At 42.7% G+C, this 19,154-nt stretch overlaps 1 protein-coding gene and 2 long non-coding RNA genes across 7 annotated transcripts; 2 read left to right on the forward strand and 1 right to left on the reverse strand.

The window, feature by feature from the left end:
• Positions 1-2,894: 2,894 nt before the first annotated feature.
• On the forward strand, positions 2,895-7,064 carry LOC114455860 (uncharacterized). Of its 4 annotated transcripts, none has more exons than XR_003672764.1 (7): positions 2,895-3,562; positions 3,894-4,088; positions 4,464-4,569; positions 4,661-5,148; positions 5,242-6,430; positions 6,526-6,668; positions 6,786-7,064. It is a non-coding gene; the product is annotated as an uncharacterized LOC114455860 (long non-coding RNA). The 4 variants fall into 4 exon arrangements; XR_003672765.1 differs by having other exon boundaries at positions 4,661-4,738; positions 4,839-6,430; XR_003672763.1 differs by having other exon boundaries at positions 4,661-6,434.
• A 2,320-nt stretch (positions 7,065-9,384) lies between these two features.
• Positions 9,385-11,409, forward strand: LOC114456847 (uncharacterized). Of its 2 annotated transcripts, XR_003672892.1 has the most exons (4): positions 9,385-10,062; positions 10,394-10,588; positions 10,954-11,059; positions 11,151-11,409. It is a non-coding gene; the product is annotated as an uncharacterized LOC114456847 (long non-coding RNA). The 2 variants fall into 2 exon arrangements; XR_003672891.1 differs by having other exon boundaries at positions 9,390-10,062; positions 10,954-11,409.
• A 450-nt stretch (positions 11,410-11,859) lies between these two features.
• On the reverse strand, positions 11,860-16,991 carry LOC114456846 (uncharacterized). Its single transcript, XM_028438871.1, has 2 exons — positions 16,730-16,991; positions 11,860-14,420 (listed from the first exon to the last, which is right to left on the reverse strand). Exon 2 carries the CDS (start codon positions 14,211-14,213, stop codon positions 12,360-12,362), a length of 1,854 nt encoding a protein of 617 aa, XP_028294672.1. The 5' UTR covers positions 14,214-14,420; positions 16,730-16,991; the 3' UTR covers positions 11,860-12,359.
• Between the last annotated feature and the right edge of the window lie 2,163 nt (positions 16,992-19,154).

Raw genomic sequence — 19,154 nt, forward strand, 5'->3', positions numbered from 1 at the left:
TGTCTGATTGGACAAACCCGTTGTAAATTGGAACTATGTGTGTGTAATGGAATGAGGGATCATAGAACTGTAGCTGAGGGACAGAAGCAGGAGCCTGTCTGGGCTTCACCACAACCGGGTCTGTGTGGACCTCGTCTCAGTTTCCAGTCTCCACCCCATTGCCTGTGGTGAGGAATGGGATGGAGATGGAAGTGGTTGGTGTGTTCTTGTTTGTTTTATTCTGGGTTTTATTCTAGGTTTAGGTGTTAACCTTATCTTTAGAATTGTTGTATTTTGAGAGGAGGGGGGGGGGCGCCATTTTGTTTTTGGGGGCCATTTTGTTTTCGGAAGTTATTTTGTTGTTATTAGGGTTAGAGTTGGGTTTTTAGGTTTAGGGTTAGGTCTAAATATAGAACCTTGAATTTGCCTAAGGAGTGGAGGCGGTAGCGGTTAGGTTTAGTGTTAGGGATCATGTCCAGTTGTAGAATGATATTTAAAGAGGTTTGGGGTTAGGTTTAGGGTTAGGTTTAGGATTGGGTTTTAGGTTTAGGATTTTAGGGTTAGATATAGAACCTCAAATTTGGCCAGCGAATGGAGGCGGTAGCGGTTAGGTTTAGTGTAAAGGATCATGTCCAGTTGTAGGATAATATTTAAAGAGGTTTGGGGTTAGTTAAGGGCTTAATTGTGTTTTTCTTAAGTTTTGGAGGTAAGTTTCCAGAGGAGAGTGCAGGATTGGATGGACGGACTTAATCCTCCTCAACCCTGTGCCTGTGTGGGCAGCGTCTCCATCCTTTCACCTACCTTTTAGTTTTTAGTTTGGTTAAGGGGCTTAAATGTGTTTTTAAGTTTTGGAGGTAAGTTTCCAGAGGAGAGTGCAGGATTGGGTGGACGGACTTAATCCTCCTCAACCCTGTGCCTGTGTGGGCAGCGTCTCCATCCTTTCACCTACCTTTTAGTTTTTAGTTTGGTTAAGGACTTAATTGTGTTTTTAAGTTTTGGAGGTAAGTTTCCAGAGGAGAGTGCAGGGTTGGGTGGACGGACTTAATCCTCCTCAACCCTGTGCCGGTGTGGGCAGCGTCTCCATCCTTTCACCTACCTTTAGGCTTGGGTTTTAGGTTTAGGATTAGATATAGAACCTTGAATTTGGCTAAGGAGTGGAGGCGGTAGCGGTTAGGTTTAGTGTTAAGGATCATGTCCAGTTGTAGAATAACCTTTTGAAAGATTTTTAGGGTTAGGTTTAGGGATAAGATTGGGTTTTAGGTTTAGGAATTTAGGGTTAGATATAGGACCTCGAATTTGGCCCGTGAGTGGAGGCGGTAGCGGTTAGGTTTAGTGTTAAGGATCATGTCCAGTTGTAGGAAAAAAAATTTTTTTTGGTTATTTTTAATTTGTAAGATTAGGGTTAGGTATATAACTTCAAATATGGGTTAGGGTTAGGGTTAGGGTTAGGGTTAGGGTTAGAGGGTTAGGGTTAGGGTTAGGGTTAGGGTTTAGGGTTTAGGGTTTAGGGTTAGGGTTAGGGTTTAGGGTTTAGGGTTAGGGTTAGGGTTAGGTTAAGGGCAAGAAAACCACTTTTTACGGTACATTTTAGGGTTAGGGTTAGGGTTAGGGTTAGGGTTAGGGTTGGGTTAGGGTTAGGGTTAGGGTTAGGGTTAGGGTTAGGGTTAGGGTTAGAGGGTTAGGGTTAGAGGGTTAGGGTTAGGGTTAGGGTTAGGTTAGGGTTATTAAAAATAGCACGGGCTCAGGACATCCTTTCGGCCCCCAATTAAAAAAAATCCCCTTTTGTTATTTTGATGTTGGCTTTAGGTGGGGTTTTCCTTTAATCAAAAAAAAAGTAATCATAAAAATAATAAAAAAATAAAAGATAAAATATAAAAAATAAAATATAAAAAAAATTCAAACGATCAGACACCCGTAAAAAGGACATAAAAAGAGGCGTTGGTCCCCATGGGAATTTGGAAAACCAAGGGGCGTGGTCCCCGCGCAGCAACCTGATGTTCAAAAAAAAGGGGGGGTTTAATACAACAGTGGAAAACCTCTAAAAACATGTTTTTTTTATAAATTAGAAAATTCATAAATAATTTAATAAAAATTTAAAATAGTGAGGTAGGAATAATAAGGTAGGGTAAGGGTTAGGGTTAGGTATGGGAAGGGGAAGTTGGGGTAGGAAGGAGGGGGGGGGGGGGGGGGGGGAAAGGTCTGTTCTAGGGTTAGGGTTAGGTCTGGGGAAGGTTTTTTTAGGTTTAGGGTTAGGTTAGGGTTAGGGTTAGGGTTAGGTAAGGGGTTAGGGTTAGGTAAGGGGTTAGGATTAGGGTTAGGGAAGGGGTTAGGGTGAGGGTTAGGTATAGGTAAGGGGTTAGGGTTAGGTAAGGGGTTAGGATTAGGGTAAGGTAAGGGGTTAGGGTAAGGTTTGGGAGGGGTGGTTAGGGTTAGGTTAGGTTTTGGGGAGAGGAATAGTGTTTTTACGATTGGGGAGGAGAAGGGGGTCAGGGGGATACAAAGGTGATTATGGGAGAGGAATTATATAAAAAAAACACACCATATACAAACAGACATAATTCATGATAAAAACATATCAGGGAGGAAAATCGTTCCCCTCCCTTGTTTCCTCTCCCATTGTCCTGTTTCTGTATGGCTGGTATCCCCCGCACCCATCCCTCCCCATTTATATTTGTTCTTTTTTAAAAAAAACTCCTGGATAGTGTATAAATAGATTTTAAGATAATAAATAGACACACTAATAAAAAATTCATATATATATATATGTGTGACAGTAAAATAGCTGATAAATATTAATTCTAAAACGATATCATAAATACATTAAAATAATTTAAAATTGGTCCAAACCCACTCCTCCCCAAAACAGAACTAAAATAGAAATATATTATAAATAGAAGAAAAAAAATTTTTTTTGCATAAAACTGTAGGAGGGAGAGGCGGTGGTCCTGGGGCGGGTATCAGTGGTGGAAGCGGGTAAAATTTCATTCAAAATTGTAAAACATGAATGAAACATAGTAAAAAATATTTACACAATCATTGTGCTAAAAGAGCAAAAGTAAAAGACACATGCAATACCCTGTTCCATCAAAGAAGTCATTTCAAAATTTTAAAATTGTCCAACCCGGGGAGAAGCGCCTCAATCCTATAAATATATTAAAAAAACTTCCTTTTTCCTGATAAATAAATAAATAAAATTTAAATAATTAAAATATAAGTGCTGTCGTTGTTCTTAAGGTTTTTTCTAAAAAACATTTCTAGCAAACGTTAGTATCTGAAAAAAGGGGGGGGAAAGGAGGAGGAACCAATAATATATTAAAATATAAAATATAAAAATAATAAAGCTTATAATTTAAAGTTTTTAAGAGGTTAAAACATTAAAATATGATTTAAAAAGGCCGCTGCGCATGGGACCGTACCTTCCCCGGGTTCCCACTTCCGGTCAGCCATTTAAAGGGGGGACCGGAACCGGGGTGTCTCTAAGGTTGAACCCCCCCGGGATCCTCGTGGCCAGCCTACCGATCCACTGTCTCTCCACATACCGTCTCTGTCCAGTGGACCAGTAGGGGTTTCTCTGGAGGACCCGGTAAGTAAAATTATTAAGGCCAAATGTAATAAAGTGTATGTGGAGGGGGCTAACTCCAGTTCCGGTCCTCACCCTACTTTTGTGTTGGCCCACCCTGGTCCCGAGGCTGTTCCCGGTCTCCCCCACATACATTTTGTTGCAATGTGTGCATTTTATTAAGTATACAATATTTTTGTCCTGGGGAGACCAGGTTTTAACCACGGGACCCCCGCCGTCAGTTGCCTCATTTAAAACATAGGGCTGGTCATGGATGACGTTGCTGACAGCGGGGTTGGATGGGCGGAAGCGTGAGTGCACCAACAGATCCTGCAGGTTTTTGTTTCTCCTATAGGCTGTGATTCTTCTGCATCCCTGGAACTGTTGGTGCTTCTCCTGTAGTGACCGGAAGTTCCCATGGAGACTCTCGATTAGCCCGTGCAGCTGTCTGTGGAAGGTGGTCACCAGAGGCACCAAGAGAGGGGCGTCGCCAGAGTTGGTCTGAGGTGGTGCAGGGGCGGACCGGGAAGAGAACAGCCCCCCTACCTCTGTGCGTATTTCCCTTAAAAACCTCCTTGAGTAGCCCCTGGGTCTGAGTGCGTGAAATAATATGTGTGTGGCTTCCTGTGTGTCCTTGGGGTATGTGCAGATCCTATGAAAACGTATGAGTTGAGATTTAATGATTCCTCTGTATGTGTGTCTGGGATGATAACTGGTTTTATGTAATAATGTGTGTCTGTCTGTTTCTTTAAAATAAACCTTTGTTGCTAATTGTTTGCTGTCCTGAAATTTATTATGAAAAAAAACGGTTGTATCTAAAAAATGTATCTCTGTGTCCTGTTTATTGTATTTGATATTAATATTGGGGTGGTGATTATTGAGGATATTGCAAAAATTAATGAATGTTTCTATGTTGTGTGTCCAGATTCCGAAAATATCATCCAGGTATCTGATGTATGTGAACGGGTGTTGTGTGCATTTCGAAAAGGCCGTTCTCTCCCAGTCCGCCATGTAAATGTCTGCATATGCTGGTGAGTATTTACGTCCCATTGCGCAACCACATATCTGTAAATAATATTCATCATTAAAAATAAAATCATTGTTGGTTAACGTGAGTTTCAGAAGTTCCAGAATGGCTGTATCCGGTCGGTGTGGGTCTGGGTGTTGGTGAAGGATGTTTTTTATTGCTTCTATTCCAAGGTCTGTATCTATGTTAGTGTATAGTGATTCTATGTCTATTGTGAAAAGAAAGGCGTGTTGTGGAATGGTTATGTTTTTTATTTTGTTAACGAATGCATAGGTGTCCTGGATGTAGCTGGGGTGTTTTTTGGAAAGTGGGTTGATGTAATAATCAATGAACTCTGCTATACGATAGGATTCTGACCCGCAGTCACTAACGATCGGACGGCCCATGGGAATTTTGTGTGGGACCGTCCAAGAGTCCGGGTCCTTGTGGATTTTTGGAAGTAGGTAAAAGCATCTGGGACGCGGGGGGTCAGGACCATATAAATGATATTTTTGTTTAGCTGTAATGTATTTGTTAATGTATAATGTGTTTATTATGTCCTTAATTTTTTCTGCAGTGGCTGGTTGTAATGATTTTTGTAATGGTATGTAATATTTCTTATTTTGTAGTTGTCTTTTTGCTTCCAAGAGATAATTAAAGCGGTCCTGAATAACAATTTGTCCCCCCTTGTCTGCAGGTTTAATTATTATTTCATTATTTTTCCTGAGTTTGTTTATTGTTTGCCTTTGGGCCAGAGACACATTGTTATGGTTTTTACCTTTGAGGAGGGGGTGTGCGCGTAATAAATTGTTGTCCTGCTGGATAAGGTCTAACAGAGGTTGGGAAAGTGAAGCCGGGTTGGGTTCCCATAGTGAGGGGGCTACAAAGGGTAACCTATTGTTATTATTTGTGAAATTGAAATGTTCCGAGATTTTAAGTTTATTGTGATATAAATGGATGTCTTTGCGGAGTTCGAGTATAGTGGGAGGTTTTGGAGTGGGAATAAATGTGAGACCTTTTTCTAATATTTCATATTCTGCTCTATTTAACGGGTAATCAGATAAATTTAAAACGTTGGAGTTGGTGGGAGTGAATGGGCTGATGCCTTCTTGAATTAAAAGTTTAACTGATCGAGCCATGATGTTATGATTTTATCCGCTGTGTCTTTGGTCCAATGTACCGGGTCTGTGGGTTCTGTTTTGAAGAGGAGATTATTGATGTCATTGAGATATTGGTGTTTTTGGGTGATGTGACGGTTTAAGTGAATTAATCTGTGTTTTTGGTTGGTGTGGAGTCTATTGCTAAAGTTTATTAAGGTGGTGTAGTGGGTGGCGTTAGGGAAAGTTTTTTTTACCGTGTTAATACAGAAGTCGTATGCTTTGGTTATTGATTCATTTTTTACATCCTTTAAACAGTCGTTGAGTCCGAGTGCTATGATTACTTTTTTTACGTTTATTACAGGGGTGAGTTTTCGGAGGACGTAAGTGATGTGATAGCTGGTGGCTCCTGGGAAGCCGTCAATCTGGATTTGTGAGTGGGAAAATGGTGTGATGCGGGCCAGATTGGAATCACCGATGATGATTATGGGTTTCTGAGGTGTGTATTGCCAATCTATTATTTTATGGTTAGTTCGTGCATGTATGGTGGGTTCGAGCGTGGACAGGGGCAGAGGCACAGGGACACGGGCTGGTGGTTCGCTCGGGTGGATCTCAGCAGTGTCCAGGGCCAATGAGCATGTGCTCTTTGTAAGGCCCTGTAGCATTACATCATTTGTTTGATCCACCCTTTTGGCAACACGGGTGCTCTCAGTGCCCGTGTCCGGATCCCCAGGCCCCTCCACGCTCTCCTCTGATGGATCTGTAACCAGGGGTTGAGAAGACAAGAGTGTGAGTGAGTTAATATTTGCTTCCGGAATTGCTACATTACTGTGATTGAAATTTATTTGTTTAATGGTTGTACTTTGGTTCCCTCTGGTGGTCAGATTGGGTTTGACAGTCTGGGTTACTGGTAGGTTTATTGCCAGGTTCCCAGGGGCCACCAGCAACTGTGGAGCGCTAGGAGTGGGTTCCAGAGGGGTCACGGGGGCAGGAGTGGGAGTTTTTTCCTCCTGTGAGGAGAGATCAGGTACGTTTTTTGAAAGGTGGATGTCAGCTTTTGTTTTCTGTGTGTACTTTCCCTCAAGATGTATTTTTGGGGTGTTTTTGTTTTTTCTGATTTCTTTTTGTTCCTTGTTTCTTTCAGGAGCTGAATTGGTCACAGCTACCTGGGTTGCAGGTGCTGGCAGAGGAGGAAAATCCTCTTCTGAAAATGTGTTTTGTGTTGTTGTCCCTACTGTTTCCTGTTCCTGTGCTATTATTTTTGTGGTGTCGATGGTTTGTTGTGTGAGTTTGCGTCCAAATCGTCTATGTGCCCATTTTATTGCTTTGTTCCATGCTTCTGGCTGAAATGTGGTGAATTGTTTTCTGATATTATTGAGGGTGGTGTCGTAATGGTGAAGTAAAATGTCCAGGTTATTTTCCAGCCAGATGTCTGTGTTTTCTTTTACCCTTTGTAAAACCTCCTCACTAGGGGAAGCAGGTTTGATGAAGTGTGTGAGTTTGGTGGCTTTCCTGTGCATGCCTGGGGGAATAGTTTTATTTATTTTAGCATTGGAGATGATGTCTGAATGGTGGATGATTTGAATGGCCTTAAAGTACAGTTTAATGTGTCTCTGTACCCAAAGGCTGTCCCGGACTCCCGTAGCAACTGCGGGTGCGGCTGGCGGGTGGTACGCGCCCCCCGGTGCCTCCGGTGGAGAGAGAACTGCGAACCTGTTTTTTAAGGGAATACTCATGTTAAAACGGGCGTCTGCAATATAAAAAGGTAAAAGTAATAAAAGGTTAAAGGAAATTAAAAGGCAAAAAATTAAAATATTAAAATAATAAAATTATAAGTTTAGAGGAAATAAAACAAATGACCTTAGATTTTTTTGGGGGCAGGTGAGAAGTCTTTGGTGTTTGTCCCTAAGTCAGATCAGGGTGGGCACCAACCTGAAGGTCCTTGTAGCTGTAGGCGTCCCTTTTTGTAGTCCAGCCAAACAATGTTTGGCATGTGCTCCCTGTAGATCCTTGTTTTTTTTGGGAAAGGCAGGATTTCCTTCCCAGGTCCAGGGGACAAACACATAAAAAGTTAAAAGAACTCACCAGCAAGGTCCATGTTTTGATCCTCCAAGGTAAAAAGGTAAGAGAATAAAAAAGGTAAAAAGAGGCCCAACGTTTCGCCTATCCGGCTTCCTCAGGGGCAAGTGTGTTAATACCTGGTGTAGGCCATCTTTAAATAGTCCATTTGGTGGGAGGGGTGTTGGTCACGTGACTCCTCTCCTGAGGGAAAATTTGAGGAATGGTACCTTCCACTGTACAAGGGCTCCCCCTTGTGGGTGTTAGGGCCCACACCAAGGTAAAAGTAATTAAAAAGTAAAAAAATAAAAGAGTAAAAAAATAAAAAAGTTAAAAGAATGAAATACAAAAAAAACATCTTAAAAATCAATGTTCAACTTGTGTGTAACCCCATTATCTATTTCTGTACTCTTAAGAGCTTATTGTACAACTTTCAGGGATTATGTTTGTAATAAAATGTGTGGGGGTAAAAGGCCTGGCTCAGGCGAGGTTAGGTTAGGGTTATTAAAAATAGCACGGGCTCAGGACATCCTTTCGGCCCCCAATTAAAAAAATCCCCTTTTGTTATTTTGATGTTGGCTTTAGGTGGGGTTTTCCTTTAATCAAAAAAAAAGTAATCATAAAAATAATAAAAAAATAAAAGATAAAATATAAAAAATAAAATATAAAAAAAATTCAAACGATCAGACACCCGTAAAAAGGACATAAAAAGAGGCGTTGGTCCCCATGGGAATTTGGAAAACCAAGGGGCGTGGTCCCCGCGCAGCAACCTGATGTTCAAAAAAAAGGGGGGGTTTAATACAACAGTGGAAAACCTCTAAAAACATGTTTTTTTTATAAATTAGAAAATTCATAAATAATTTAATAAAAATTTAAAATAGTGAGGTAGGAATAATAAGGTAGGGTAAGGGTTAGGGTTAGGTATGGGAAGGGGAAGTTGGGGTAGGAAGGAGGGGGGGGGGGGGGGGGGGGGGAAAGGTCTGTTCTAGGGTTAGGGTTAGGTCTGGGGAAGGTTTTTTTAGGTTTAGGGTTAGGTTAGGGTTAGGGTTAGGGTTAGGTAAGGGGTTAGGGTTAGGTAAGGGGTTAGGATTAGGGTTAGGGAAGGGGTTAGGGTGAGGGTTAGGTATAGGTAAGGGGTTAGGGTTAGGTAAGGGGTTAGGATTAGGGTAAGGTAAGGGGTTAGGGTAAGGTTTGGGAGGGGTGGTTAGGGTTAGGTTAGGTTTTGGGGAGAGGAATAGTGTTTTACGATTGGGGAGGAGAAGGGGGTCAGGGGGATACAAAGGTGATTATGGGAGAGGAATTATATAAAAAAAACACACCATATACAAACAGACATAATTCATGATAAAAACATATCAGGGAGGAAAATCGTTCCCCTCCCTTGTTTCCTCTCCCATTGTCCTGTTTCTGTATGGCTGGTATCCCCCGCACCCATCCCTCCCCATTTATATTTGTTCTTTTTTAAAAAAAACTCCTGGATAGTGTATAAATAGATTTTAAGATAATAAATAGACACACTAATAAAAAATTCATATATATATATATGTGTGACAGTAAAATAGCTGATAAATATTAATTCTAAAACGATATCATAAATACATTAAAATAATTTAAAATTGGTCCAAACCCACTCCTCCCCAAAACAGAACTAAAATAGAAATATATTATAAATAGAAGAAAAAAAATTTTTTTTGCATAAAACTGTAGGAGGGAGAGGCGGTGGTCCTGGGGCGGGTATCAGTGGTGGAAGCGGGTAAAATTTCATTCAAAATTGTAAAACATGAATGAAACATAGTAAAAAATATTTACACAATCATTGTGCTAAAAGAGCAAAAGTAAAAGACACATGCAATACCCTGTTCCATCAAAGAAGTCATTTCAAAATTTTAAAATTGTCCAACCCGGGGAGAAGCGCCTCAATCCTATAAATATATTAAAAAAACTTCCTTTTTCCTGATAAATAAATAAATAAAATTTAAATAATTAAAATATAAGTGCTGTCGTTGTTCTTAAGGTTTTTTCTAAAAAACATTTCTAGCAAACGTTAGTATCTGAAAAAAGGGGGGGGAAAGGAGGAGGAACCAATAATATATTAAAATATAAAATATAAAAATAATAAAGCTTATAATTTAAAGTTTTTAAGAGGTTAAAACATTAAAATATGATTTAAAAAGGCCGCTGCGCATGGGACCGTACCTTCCCCGGGTTCCCACTTCCGGTCAGCCATTTAAAGGGGGGACCGGAACCGGGGTGTCTCTAAGGTTGAACCCCCCCGGGATCCTCGTGGCCAGCCTACCGATCCACTGTCTCTCCACATACCGTCTCTGTCCAGTGGACCAGTAGGGGTTTCTCTGGAGGACCCGGTAAGTAAAATTATTAAGGCCAAATGTAATAAAGTGTATGTGGAGGGGGCTAACTCCAGTTCCGGTCCTCACCCTACTTTTGTGTTGGCCCACCCTGGTCCCGAGGCTGTTCCCGGTCTCCCCCACATACATTTTGTTGCAATGTGTGCATTTTATTAAGTATACAATATTTTTGTCCTGGGGAGACCAGGTTTTAACCACGGGACCCCCGCCGTCAGTTGCCTCATTTAAAACATAGGGCTGGTCATGGATGACGTTGCTGACAGCGGGGTTGGATGGGCGGAAGCGTGAGTGCACCAACAGATCCTGCAGGTTTTTGTTTCTCCTATAGGCTGTGATTCTTCTGCATCCCTGGAACTGTTGGTGCTTCTCCTGTAGTGACCGGAAGTTCCCATGGAGACTCTCGATTAGCCCGTGCAGCTGTCTGTGGAAGGTGGTCACCAGAGGCACCAAGAGAGGGGCGTCGCCAGAGTTGGTCTGAGGTGGTGCAGGGGCGGACCGGGAAGAGAACAGCCCCCCTACCTCTGTGCGTATTTCCCTTAAAAACCTCCTTGAGTAGCCCCTGGGTCTGAGTGCGTGAAATAATATGTGTGTGGCTTCCTGTGTGTCCTTGGGGTATGTGCAGATCCTATGAAAACGTATGAGTTGAGATTTAATGATTCCTCTGTATGTGTGTCTGGGATGATAACTGGTTTTATGTAATAATGTGTGTCTGTCTGTTTCTTTAAAATAAACCTTTGTTGCTAATTGTTTGCTGTCCTGAAATTTAAAACAGTTGTATCTAAAAAATGTATCTCTGTGTCCTGTTTATTGTATTTGATATTAATATTGGGGTGGTGATTATTGAGGATATTGCAAAAATTAATGAATGTTTCTATGTTGTGTGTCCAGATTCCGAAAATATCATCCAAGTATCTGATGTATGTGAACGGGTGTTGTGTGCATTTCGAAAAGGCCGTTCTCTCCCAGTCCGCCATGTAAATGTCTGCATATGCTGGTGAGTATTTACGTCCCATTGCGCAACCACATATCTGTAAATAATATTCATCATTAAAAATAAAATCATTGTTGGTTAACGTGAGTTTCAGAAGTTCCAGAATGGCTGTATCCGGTCGGTGTGGGTCTGGGTGTTGGTGAAGGATGTTTTTTATTGCTTCTATTCCAAGGTCTGTATCTATGTTAGTGTATAGTGATTCTATGTCTATTGTGAAAAGAAAGGCGTGTTGTGGAATGGTTATGTTTTTTATTTTGTTAACGAATGCATAGGTGTCCTGGATGTAGCTGGGGTGTTTTTTGGAAAGTGGGTTGATGTAATAATCAATGAACTCTGCTATACGATAGGATTCTGACCCGCAGTTGTTAGGTCTAAATACGTTAAGACCGTTGCTAAAATGTGAATGTTGGGTCTAAATACGTTAAGACCGTTGCAATCACAACTCAGGGAGAAAAACACTATCTGACTTAAAAGGCGACCAGAGGCAGAGAGGTGCGAGCTGCAGCTCGGAGAAAAACCCAACAAAAAGAGACACAAAAAGTCCGATATAAGTTGGATTGCTCTGATGGTGATGCCTCAGAACCAGGTATTTATTATAGAAAACATAGACCACACCCAGAGGGCTGTGCAACAGCGCTCTGGGTGCAGGCTTAATACCATATATGGTAACACGAAAACTTTGGGGGAGAAAAAGGCTCATATGTCCCTGCAGTGGGTCACATACCCCCACACTGGCCCAAACTAGTTTAAACCAGCTATGGTGGACAATGGATATGTTTTGCAAACACACACACACACACACACACACACACACACACACGCACACACACAGTTAATCATGGATAATTTCATATTCTAACTATCGTTTAATCATTTAACTATAACTAATAAAGTAATAAAAACCACACAGACTATAACATATCTTACATATCCGCCCTGTTGTGGGTTTGGAAAACATCAAGCAGACGGGCGTCTTCACAGGTTTACCCGGTGCCATCATAGGACCAAAACAACAGGGATGACCACCGTGAGGTGGGGCGAAAACCCGACAGCTAGTACGGGAAAAATTCCCCACCGTCCCCCCCTGCTGGGGCGAACATCGATTCTGATCCACGGTGATCTGGAGACAGTTCAGGGTGTATGTACAACTGATGACCCAAAACCATGGTGTTGAAAATAGGGCTTTAGGTCTCAGTGTGTGTTTGGAGTTGGTAAGGGAGGGTCAGAGGTTACCAGCACATAACCCTCCAGTAGCAGTGAACCTTTACCGCTCACTGTGATGATGGGAAGGTGTGGCAGGGTCTTAGTCCATCAATGGGGCAGATGGGGAGAGACCCATAACATGGAGTTGGTACTCTGGGGAGGCCTGAACCTGCATAGCACCGATGATCATGTTGTCTATGCCTTTCTTCACACAGGGGACGATGCAGCAGCAGGCAAGACCAACGACCAGCAGCACAGCCAGAAGAGGGAGACCCAGACGTAGCAGGAATTGGAACCAGGAGCCTTGGAACAGCCAGTCCCACCCGGATGAATGGACATTGGACTCGTCAGCTGACATGGCACCTTCCAGGTTGCGGAGTGTTTGCAGGGCGTCTTCGATGGACTCCGAGGAGTTATTAGGTATGTATGTACAGCAGGTAGCACCCACCATAGCACACACACCACCTGTGGAAGCTAAAATCGTATCTAAAGCCATACGGTTCTGAATAGCCATTTGCGCGGTGGCCGCTGTTCTAGCATTCATTTTGTTATTAACAGCTAAAGATGCATTAAGAAGCATGTGAAAGCGGTATTGGAGGGTCTCTACCATAAGGGAATTCTTACCCACGCCTATATTAGGGAAAAGAGCATGAACGACTTTTTGACTAGTTGACCAATATCTATGTTCGGGAGGGACATCTGAGCCCCATATTGCATCATGAGGTGTGAAGGTTATAATCTCACGACGAGAACGACTAGGCATTGTCATATGAACTATGAAAGACCCATCTGTGACTGCTACTGGTACACAAACGGCTGACATATTAATTGGAGGGGAAGGATAAACTTTATCACCGCACTTCAACCAAACACCGTCTCTAGCAAACATTGGGACAACCGTACGAACGTTCTGAACGGTAGCACAATGGTTTATGTCTACTGATGGTAGACCTTTGGTGTTAGTTGGTGGACCATTAAATCGTACGCATAAAGGATAGCAGTGAGTATAATTACCACAAGGGACATCATTCGTGTTTAGGTGTTTAGCAGCCTGACCTAGGGGTTCGAGGGTCTTTAGCACTGGTAGAACAGGAGGGCACGGGGTCGCGGACTTATTTTGTAAACATTCTAGTACTTTCTTTGAGTCAGGGACTGGAAGGGACACAGACAACAAAGTTGGGGATTTTACAGCATGCGGCAGATGTGAGCAAACATAGCAACTATCATTAGTTACTGTTCGTGCAGATAGTTCTACCATACGGTACCAAGAATTAGCGCGCAGACGATGATGGACGTGATTATTCTGTTCAGACAGTAATGCGAGTAACGAGTCAGGTTCTTCTGTTGGCATAGGTTTTGCATTTATAACTCGTATATTCTGTCTAACCTCAGGTGATAACACTATGTCCATGCGTGGTTTAACTACAATGGGAGTGGCCGGAGGTGTAATACAAATATCTACCCAAAAGATGGGATCTGTCCCTTGTACGTCAGGGCCGAATCCCATAAGCAAACAAGAAGGAGGTACCGCGGTGGTGTTAACGGTTAGGAGTAGGATTTTTTGTTTCTGAACAATTGTTTTTCGCAATGACAGATATGCAGCTGTAACGGTACGTGTAGATGGTGTGAGGGGCCATGTAATAGGGGTGTAGCTTGTATGGAGGAGTACCTCAGACCAACCATGAGTAGACCATGATTGGTCTGCTCCCCGGACTTGCATGTACCATTCATAATTTACATAGTCCTTACCATGTTTCCATGGTGTGTAGCCTTTATTAGCCAGAGCCTCTAGTGGAATTGTAACGTCACTTAAAATGTCCGGTATTTGTGGTATGCACATAACGAGGTTAAAGCCCCCGGGGCATCTACCTATGTAATCATACCAAGGTGAGCTTAGAGCCCCTGCTAGCACTTCCTGGGATCCCACGAGGAGGAGGAGGAACAACAGATCCATCTCTGTGTTACTAGGGTGTATCACCTGCTGTGGTGGGTTTCTGTACCTTTTTCCCGTGTGATTGGTGTATCCACGTCTGTCTTTCAGCTATCTTAAATGCAGTTGGTGTGGTTAGCAGAACTGTGTAAGGGCCGTCCCACCGTGGAGTACACCAGTGTTTTCTCTTAATCACCTTGATGAGGACCCAATCACCAGGACGAAGGGGATCTGAAACAGGTAAAGAGAGACTAGGCAGTGTATTAGCTTCAACAATTTCAGCATCTGTGAATTTTACCCCGAGGGGGCCTAACATTACCCTGAGGATTATGACGACAACAGATGATACACTGACGACAAAAGTTTTTAAAATGGGTTTGGAGTCCTAGTGGTATATGAAATGACTGTTTGACTATTTGACTATGTCTACCATCCCTCCTGTTGAGACATGGGCCAACCCATGGCTCATTCTAGCAACGACGTCAAACAAACATCTAGGCAAACATGGCTTGTCATTTAACATAAATACTCCAGAGTCATTTTTAACAGCACCTTCAGTCACCCATTTTGTTTTACGGTAAGCGGTTTTGGTGCCATTTGTACTGCTTCCTTACGTAATGTAGTAAGTTCTTTCCCTTCAGCTGAAATGTTATGACCAAGGAATGTTACTTTTTCCTGTGTAAATTGTAGTTTCTCTAATGAGGCCTTATTTCCTGTTTTTGCCAAATGTGTGAACAGCCTGATTGCCTCTGTTTCATTTTCCGCTTTGGAGGGACTGGCCAATAAAATGTCATCAACATACACAATTATCTGTGTGGTCTCTGGCCATGTGTGGTGGCTGATGCACCTGTTAATCTCCGCTGAAAAGATAGTAGGGCTATCACAGAACCCTTGTGGAAGGCGAGTGTAAGAGTATTTTTTGTTCTCAAATGTGAATCCAAACCATCCCTGAGCTGTACTATGAAGAGGAATGGAGAAAAATGCATTACTTAAATCAATTACAGTGAACCATTTTTTATGAGGTTGTAATTCATTTAACAATGTGTGTGGGTCTGGTACATTTGGAGCTCGTGATTTAACAGCCTGATTTACTGCTCTTAAATCATGTACCATCCTCCAGCCGCCCTGTGGCTTTTTCACAGGGAAGATGGGGGTGCTGCATTCAGCTGAGTCATGTTCCTGTAACACGCCTGCAGTCAGTAAATCATTAATAACAGGCTTTATTCCTTCTTTTGCATCTGATTTGAGTGGATACTGTCTAATTCGAGGCCTGTAAGATGTGGCTTTTTTTCCTGTCTTTTAAACCCTGAGCGCTGGCTCACCAGGGCTGCAGCCATGGCCTCAGCCAATACATTAACATTAGCTGATTCAGTTTTTGCTTTCTTTTTCTCAGTGACTTCATAAGCATGTTCGGCCCATTCCATTAGCTCTGGAACAGTGAGGGTGCGGTGTGTGACACAGTTTGCTTTTATGAAATCTGACACGTTTGGCAACAAACCACTAATTAACCACATTTTTAGCTGTATTTGGTATGGATTATCCACCAGTGGAGAATGAGGAAGCCCGCTATTAGTCCTAAAAACCGTTTCTAAACGGGCACGATATTCCATTGGCGTCTCGTCTGATTTCTGACGACACGCACTTATTTTTCCGTGGCTTGGGGGTTTTGTGTAAGTCGCCCTTACTCTTTGCATCAGTGCTTCAACCTGTTGTCGCAGCTCATTAGAGTTATGTGCTAGGGGCTGACGGTTAACTTGTCTCCCGGTATAACCGCCCACCACTACTGGATATCGGTGTCTAAGTGTTAGTTTTAAAACCTTTTCCACCTCCAGTCCGTTTAAATGCCATGTCTCAATCAACCCACATACTTGTTCAGCATAAGCAGTCGGGTCCTTCTCAACGTCACATACGCCCCTACAGGCATCTAATGCTTCCTGCTCCGTCCATGGCCGAAACAACAACAGCTGTGGGGGATGTGCACCCTGTAATGGATCCTGTGGGTTTAGGAATTCTCCTGCACGAGGGTTAGCTACCTCTATCATGGGTACAATTGGATATAGATTTTCCTCCATCCCCGCCTGGGCTATGTATTGCTCATCCTCCTCACTGTTAACACTTTCTTTCATCTGTTCTGACTTTTGTTTAGCTGCCCTAGTCACAGGTCCCTTTGTTTCTTGTCCTGCAACTGCTCCCCCCTCTTGTAAACCCCCTGCGGCCCCATTCTTTTTGTACCAATCTTCTAGATAGCAACAACTACCGGGATACTTTCTCTGCATGAATTTCACATCATTATTTTCCATCAATGCTTTACGCTGCGCGTTACCCATGTTCTCAGCACGGGATTTACAGACACCGTTACAACAAAGAAACACCACAAAGAAACAACACACAAAGAAACAACACACAAAGAAACAACACACAACAACTCCCGTCTGCCCTCTGTCCCTTTACCACGCCGTGTGAGTTTTACGTCACCCACCACGGTCTTCACTCCCCGTTGTACGTCACGGGTACTATGGTGAAAAGAAACAGCTTCTCACCTCGTCAGTGTTCTCCCTGGTTCGTGGGACCCGTCACTCCCCGTCCGGGTCGGTGCTGGAACAAGCTGTGACCACCCCTGCAAAGGAGGGGGTGCCGGCAGTTTTACTAATGGTCCGGTTGCGCCCGCACCGATCCAGACGAAAAGATGTAAGGTCCCGGGTTTCGGCACCAGTGTATGTTAGGTCTAAATACGTTAAGACCGTTGCTAAAATGTGAATGTTGGGTCTAAATACGTTAAGACCGTTGCAATCACAACTCAGGGAGAAAAACACTATCTGACTTAAAAGGCGACCAGAGGCAGAGAGGTGCGAGCTGCAGCTCGGAGAAAAACCCAACAAAAAGAGACACAAAAAGTCCGATATAAGTTGGATTGCTCTGATGGTGATGCCTCAGAACCAGGTATTTATTATAGAAAACATAGACCACACCCAGAGGGCTGTGCAACAGCGCTCTGGGTGCAGGCTTAATACCATATATGGTAACACGAAAACTTTGGGGGAGAAAAAGGCTCATATGTCCCTGCAGTGGGTCACATACCCCCACACTGGCCCAAACTAGTTTAAACCAGCTATGGTGGACAATGGATATGTTTTGCAAACACACACACACACACACACACACACACACACACGCACACACACAGTTAAATGAATAATTTCATATTCTAACTATCGTTTAATCATTTAACTATAACTAATAAAGTAATAAAAACCACACAGACTATAACATATCTTACAGCAGTCACTAACGATCGGACGGCCCATGGGAATTTTGTGTGGGACCGTCCAAGAGTCCGGGTCCTTGTGGATTTTTGGAAGTAGGTAAAAGCATCTGGGACGCGGGGGGTCAGGACCATATAAATGATATTTTTGTTTAGCTGTAATGTATTTGTTAATGTATAATGTGTTTATTATGTCCTTAATTTTTTCTGCAGTGGCTGGTTGTAATGATTTTTGTAATGGTATGTAATATTTCTTATTTTGTAGTTGTCTTTTTGCTTCCAAGAGATAATTAAAGCGGTCCTGAATAACAATTTGTCCCCCCTTGTCTGCAGGTTTAATTATTATTTCATTATTTTTCCTGAGTTTGTTTATTGTTTGCCTTTGGGCCAGAGACACATTGTTATGGTTTTTACCTTTGAGGAGGGGGTGTGCGCGTAATAAATTGTTGTCCTGCTGGATAAGGTCTAACAGAGGTTGGGAAAGTGAAGCCGGGTTGGGTTCCCATAGTGAGGGGGCTACAAAGGGTAACCTATTGTTATTATTTGTGAAATTGAAATGTTCCGAGATTTTAAGTTTATTGTGATATAAATGGATGTCTTTGCGGAGTTCGAGTATAGTGGGAGGTTTTGGAGTGGGAATAAATGTGAGACCTTTTTCTAATATTTCATATTCTGCTCTATTTAACGGGTAATCAGATAAATTTAAAACGTTGGAGTTGGTGGGAGTGAATGGGCTGATGCCTTCTTGAATTAAAAGTTTAACTGATCGAGCCATGATGTTATGATTTTATCCGCTGTGTCTTTGGTCCAATGTACCGGGTCTGTGGGTTCTGTTTTGAAGAGGAGATTATTGATGTCATTGAGATATTGGTGTTTTTGGTGATGTGACGGTTTAAGTGAATTAATCTGTGTTTTTGGTTGGTGTGGAGTCTATTGCTAAAGTTTATTAAGGTGGTGTAGTGGGTGGCGTTAGGGAAAGTTTTTTTACCGTGTTAATACAGAAGTCGTATGCTTTGGTTATTGATTCATTTTTTTACATCCTTTAAACAGTCGTTGAGTCCGAGTGCTATGATTACTTTTTTTACGTTTATTACAGGGGTGAGTTTTCGGAGGACGTAAGTGATGTGATAGCTGGTGGCTCCTGGGAAGCCGTCAATCTGGATTTGTGAGTGGGAAAATGGTGTGATGCGGGCCAGATTGGAATCACCGATGATGATTATGGGTTTCTGAGGTGTGTATTGCCAATCTATTATTTTATGGTTAGTTCGTGCATGTATGGTGGGTTCGAGCGTGGACAGGGGCAGAGGCACAGGGACACGGGCTGGTGGTTCGCTCGGGTGGATCTCAGCAGTGTCCAGGGCCAATGAGCATGTGCTCTTTGTAAGGCCCTGTAGCATTACATCATTTGTTTGATCCACCCTTTTGGCAACACGGGTGCTTCTCAGTGCCCGTGTCCGGATCCCCAGGCCCCTCCACGCTCTCCTCTGATGGATCTGTAACCAGGGGTTGAGAAGACAAGAGTGTGAGTGAGTTAATATTTGCTTCCGGAATTGCTACATTACTGTGATTGAACTTTATTTGTTTAATGGTTGTACTTTGGTTCCCTCTGGTGGTCAGATTGGGTTTGACAGTCTGGGTTACTGGTAGTTTATTGCCAGGTTCCCAGGGGCCACCAGCAACTGTGGAGCGCTAGGAGTGGGTTC

The sequence above is a fragment of the Gouania willdenowi genome, chromosome 22 (genome assembly GCF_900634775.1).
Source record: "Gouania willdenowi chromosome 22, fGouWil2.1, whole genome shotgun sequence".
In the NCBI taxonomy this organism is placed as follows: domain Eukaryota; kingdom Metazoa; phylum Chordata; class Actinopteri; order Blenniiformes; family Gobiesocidae; genus Gouania; species Gouania willdenowi.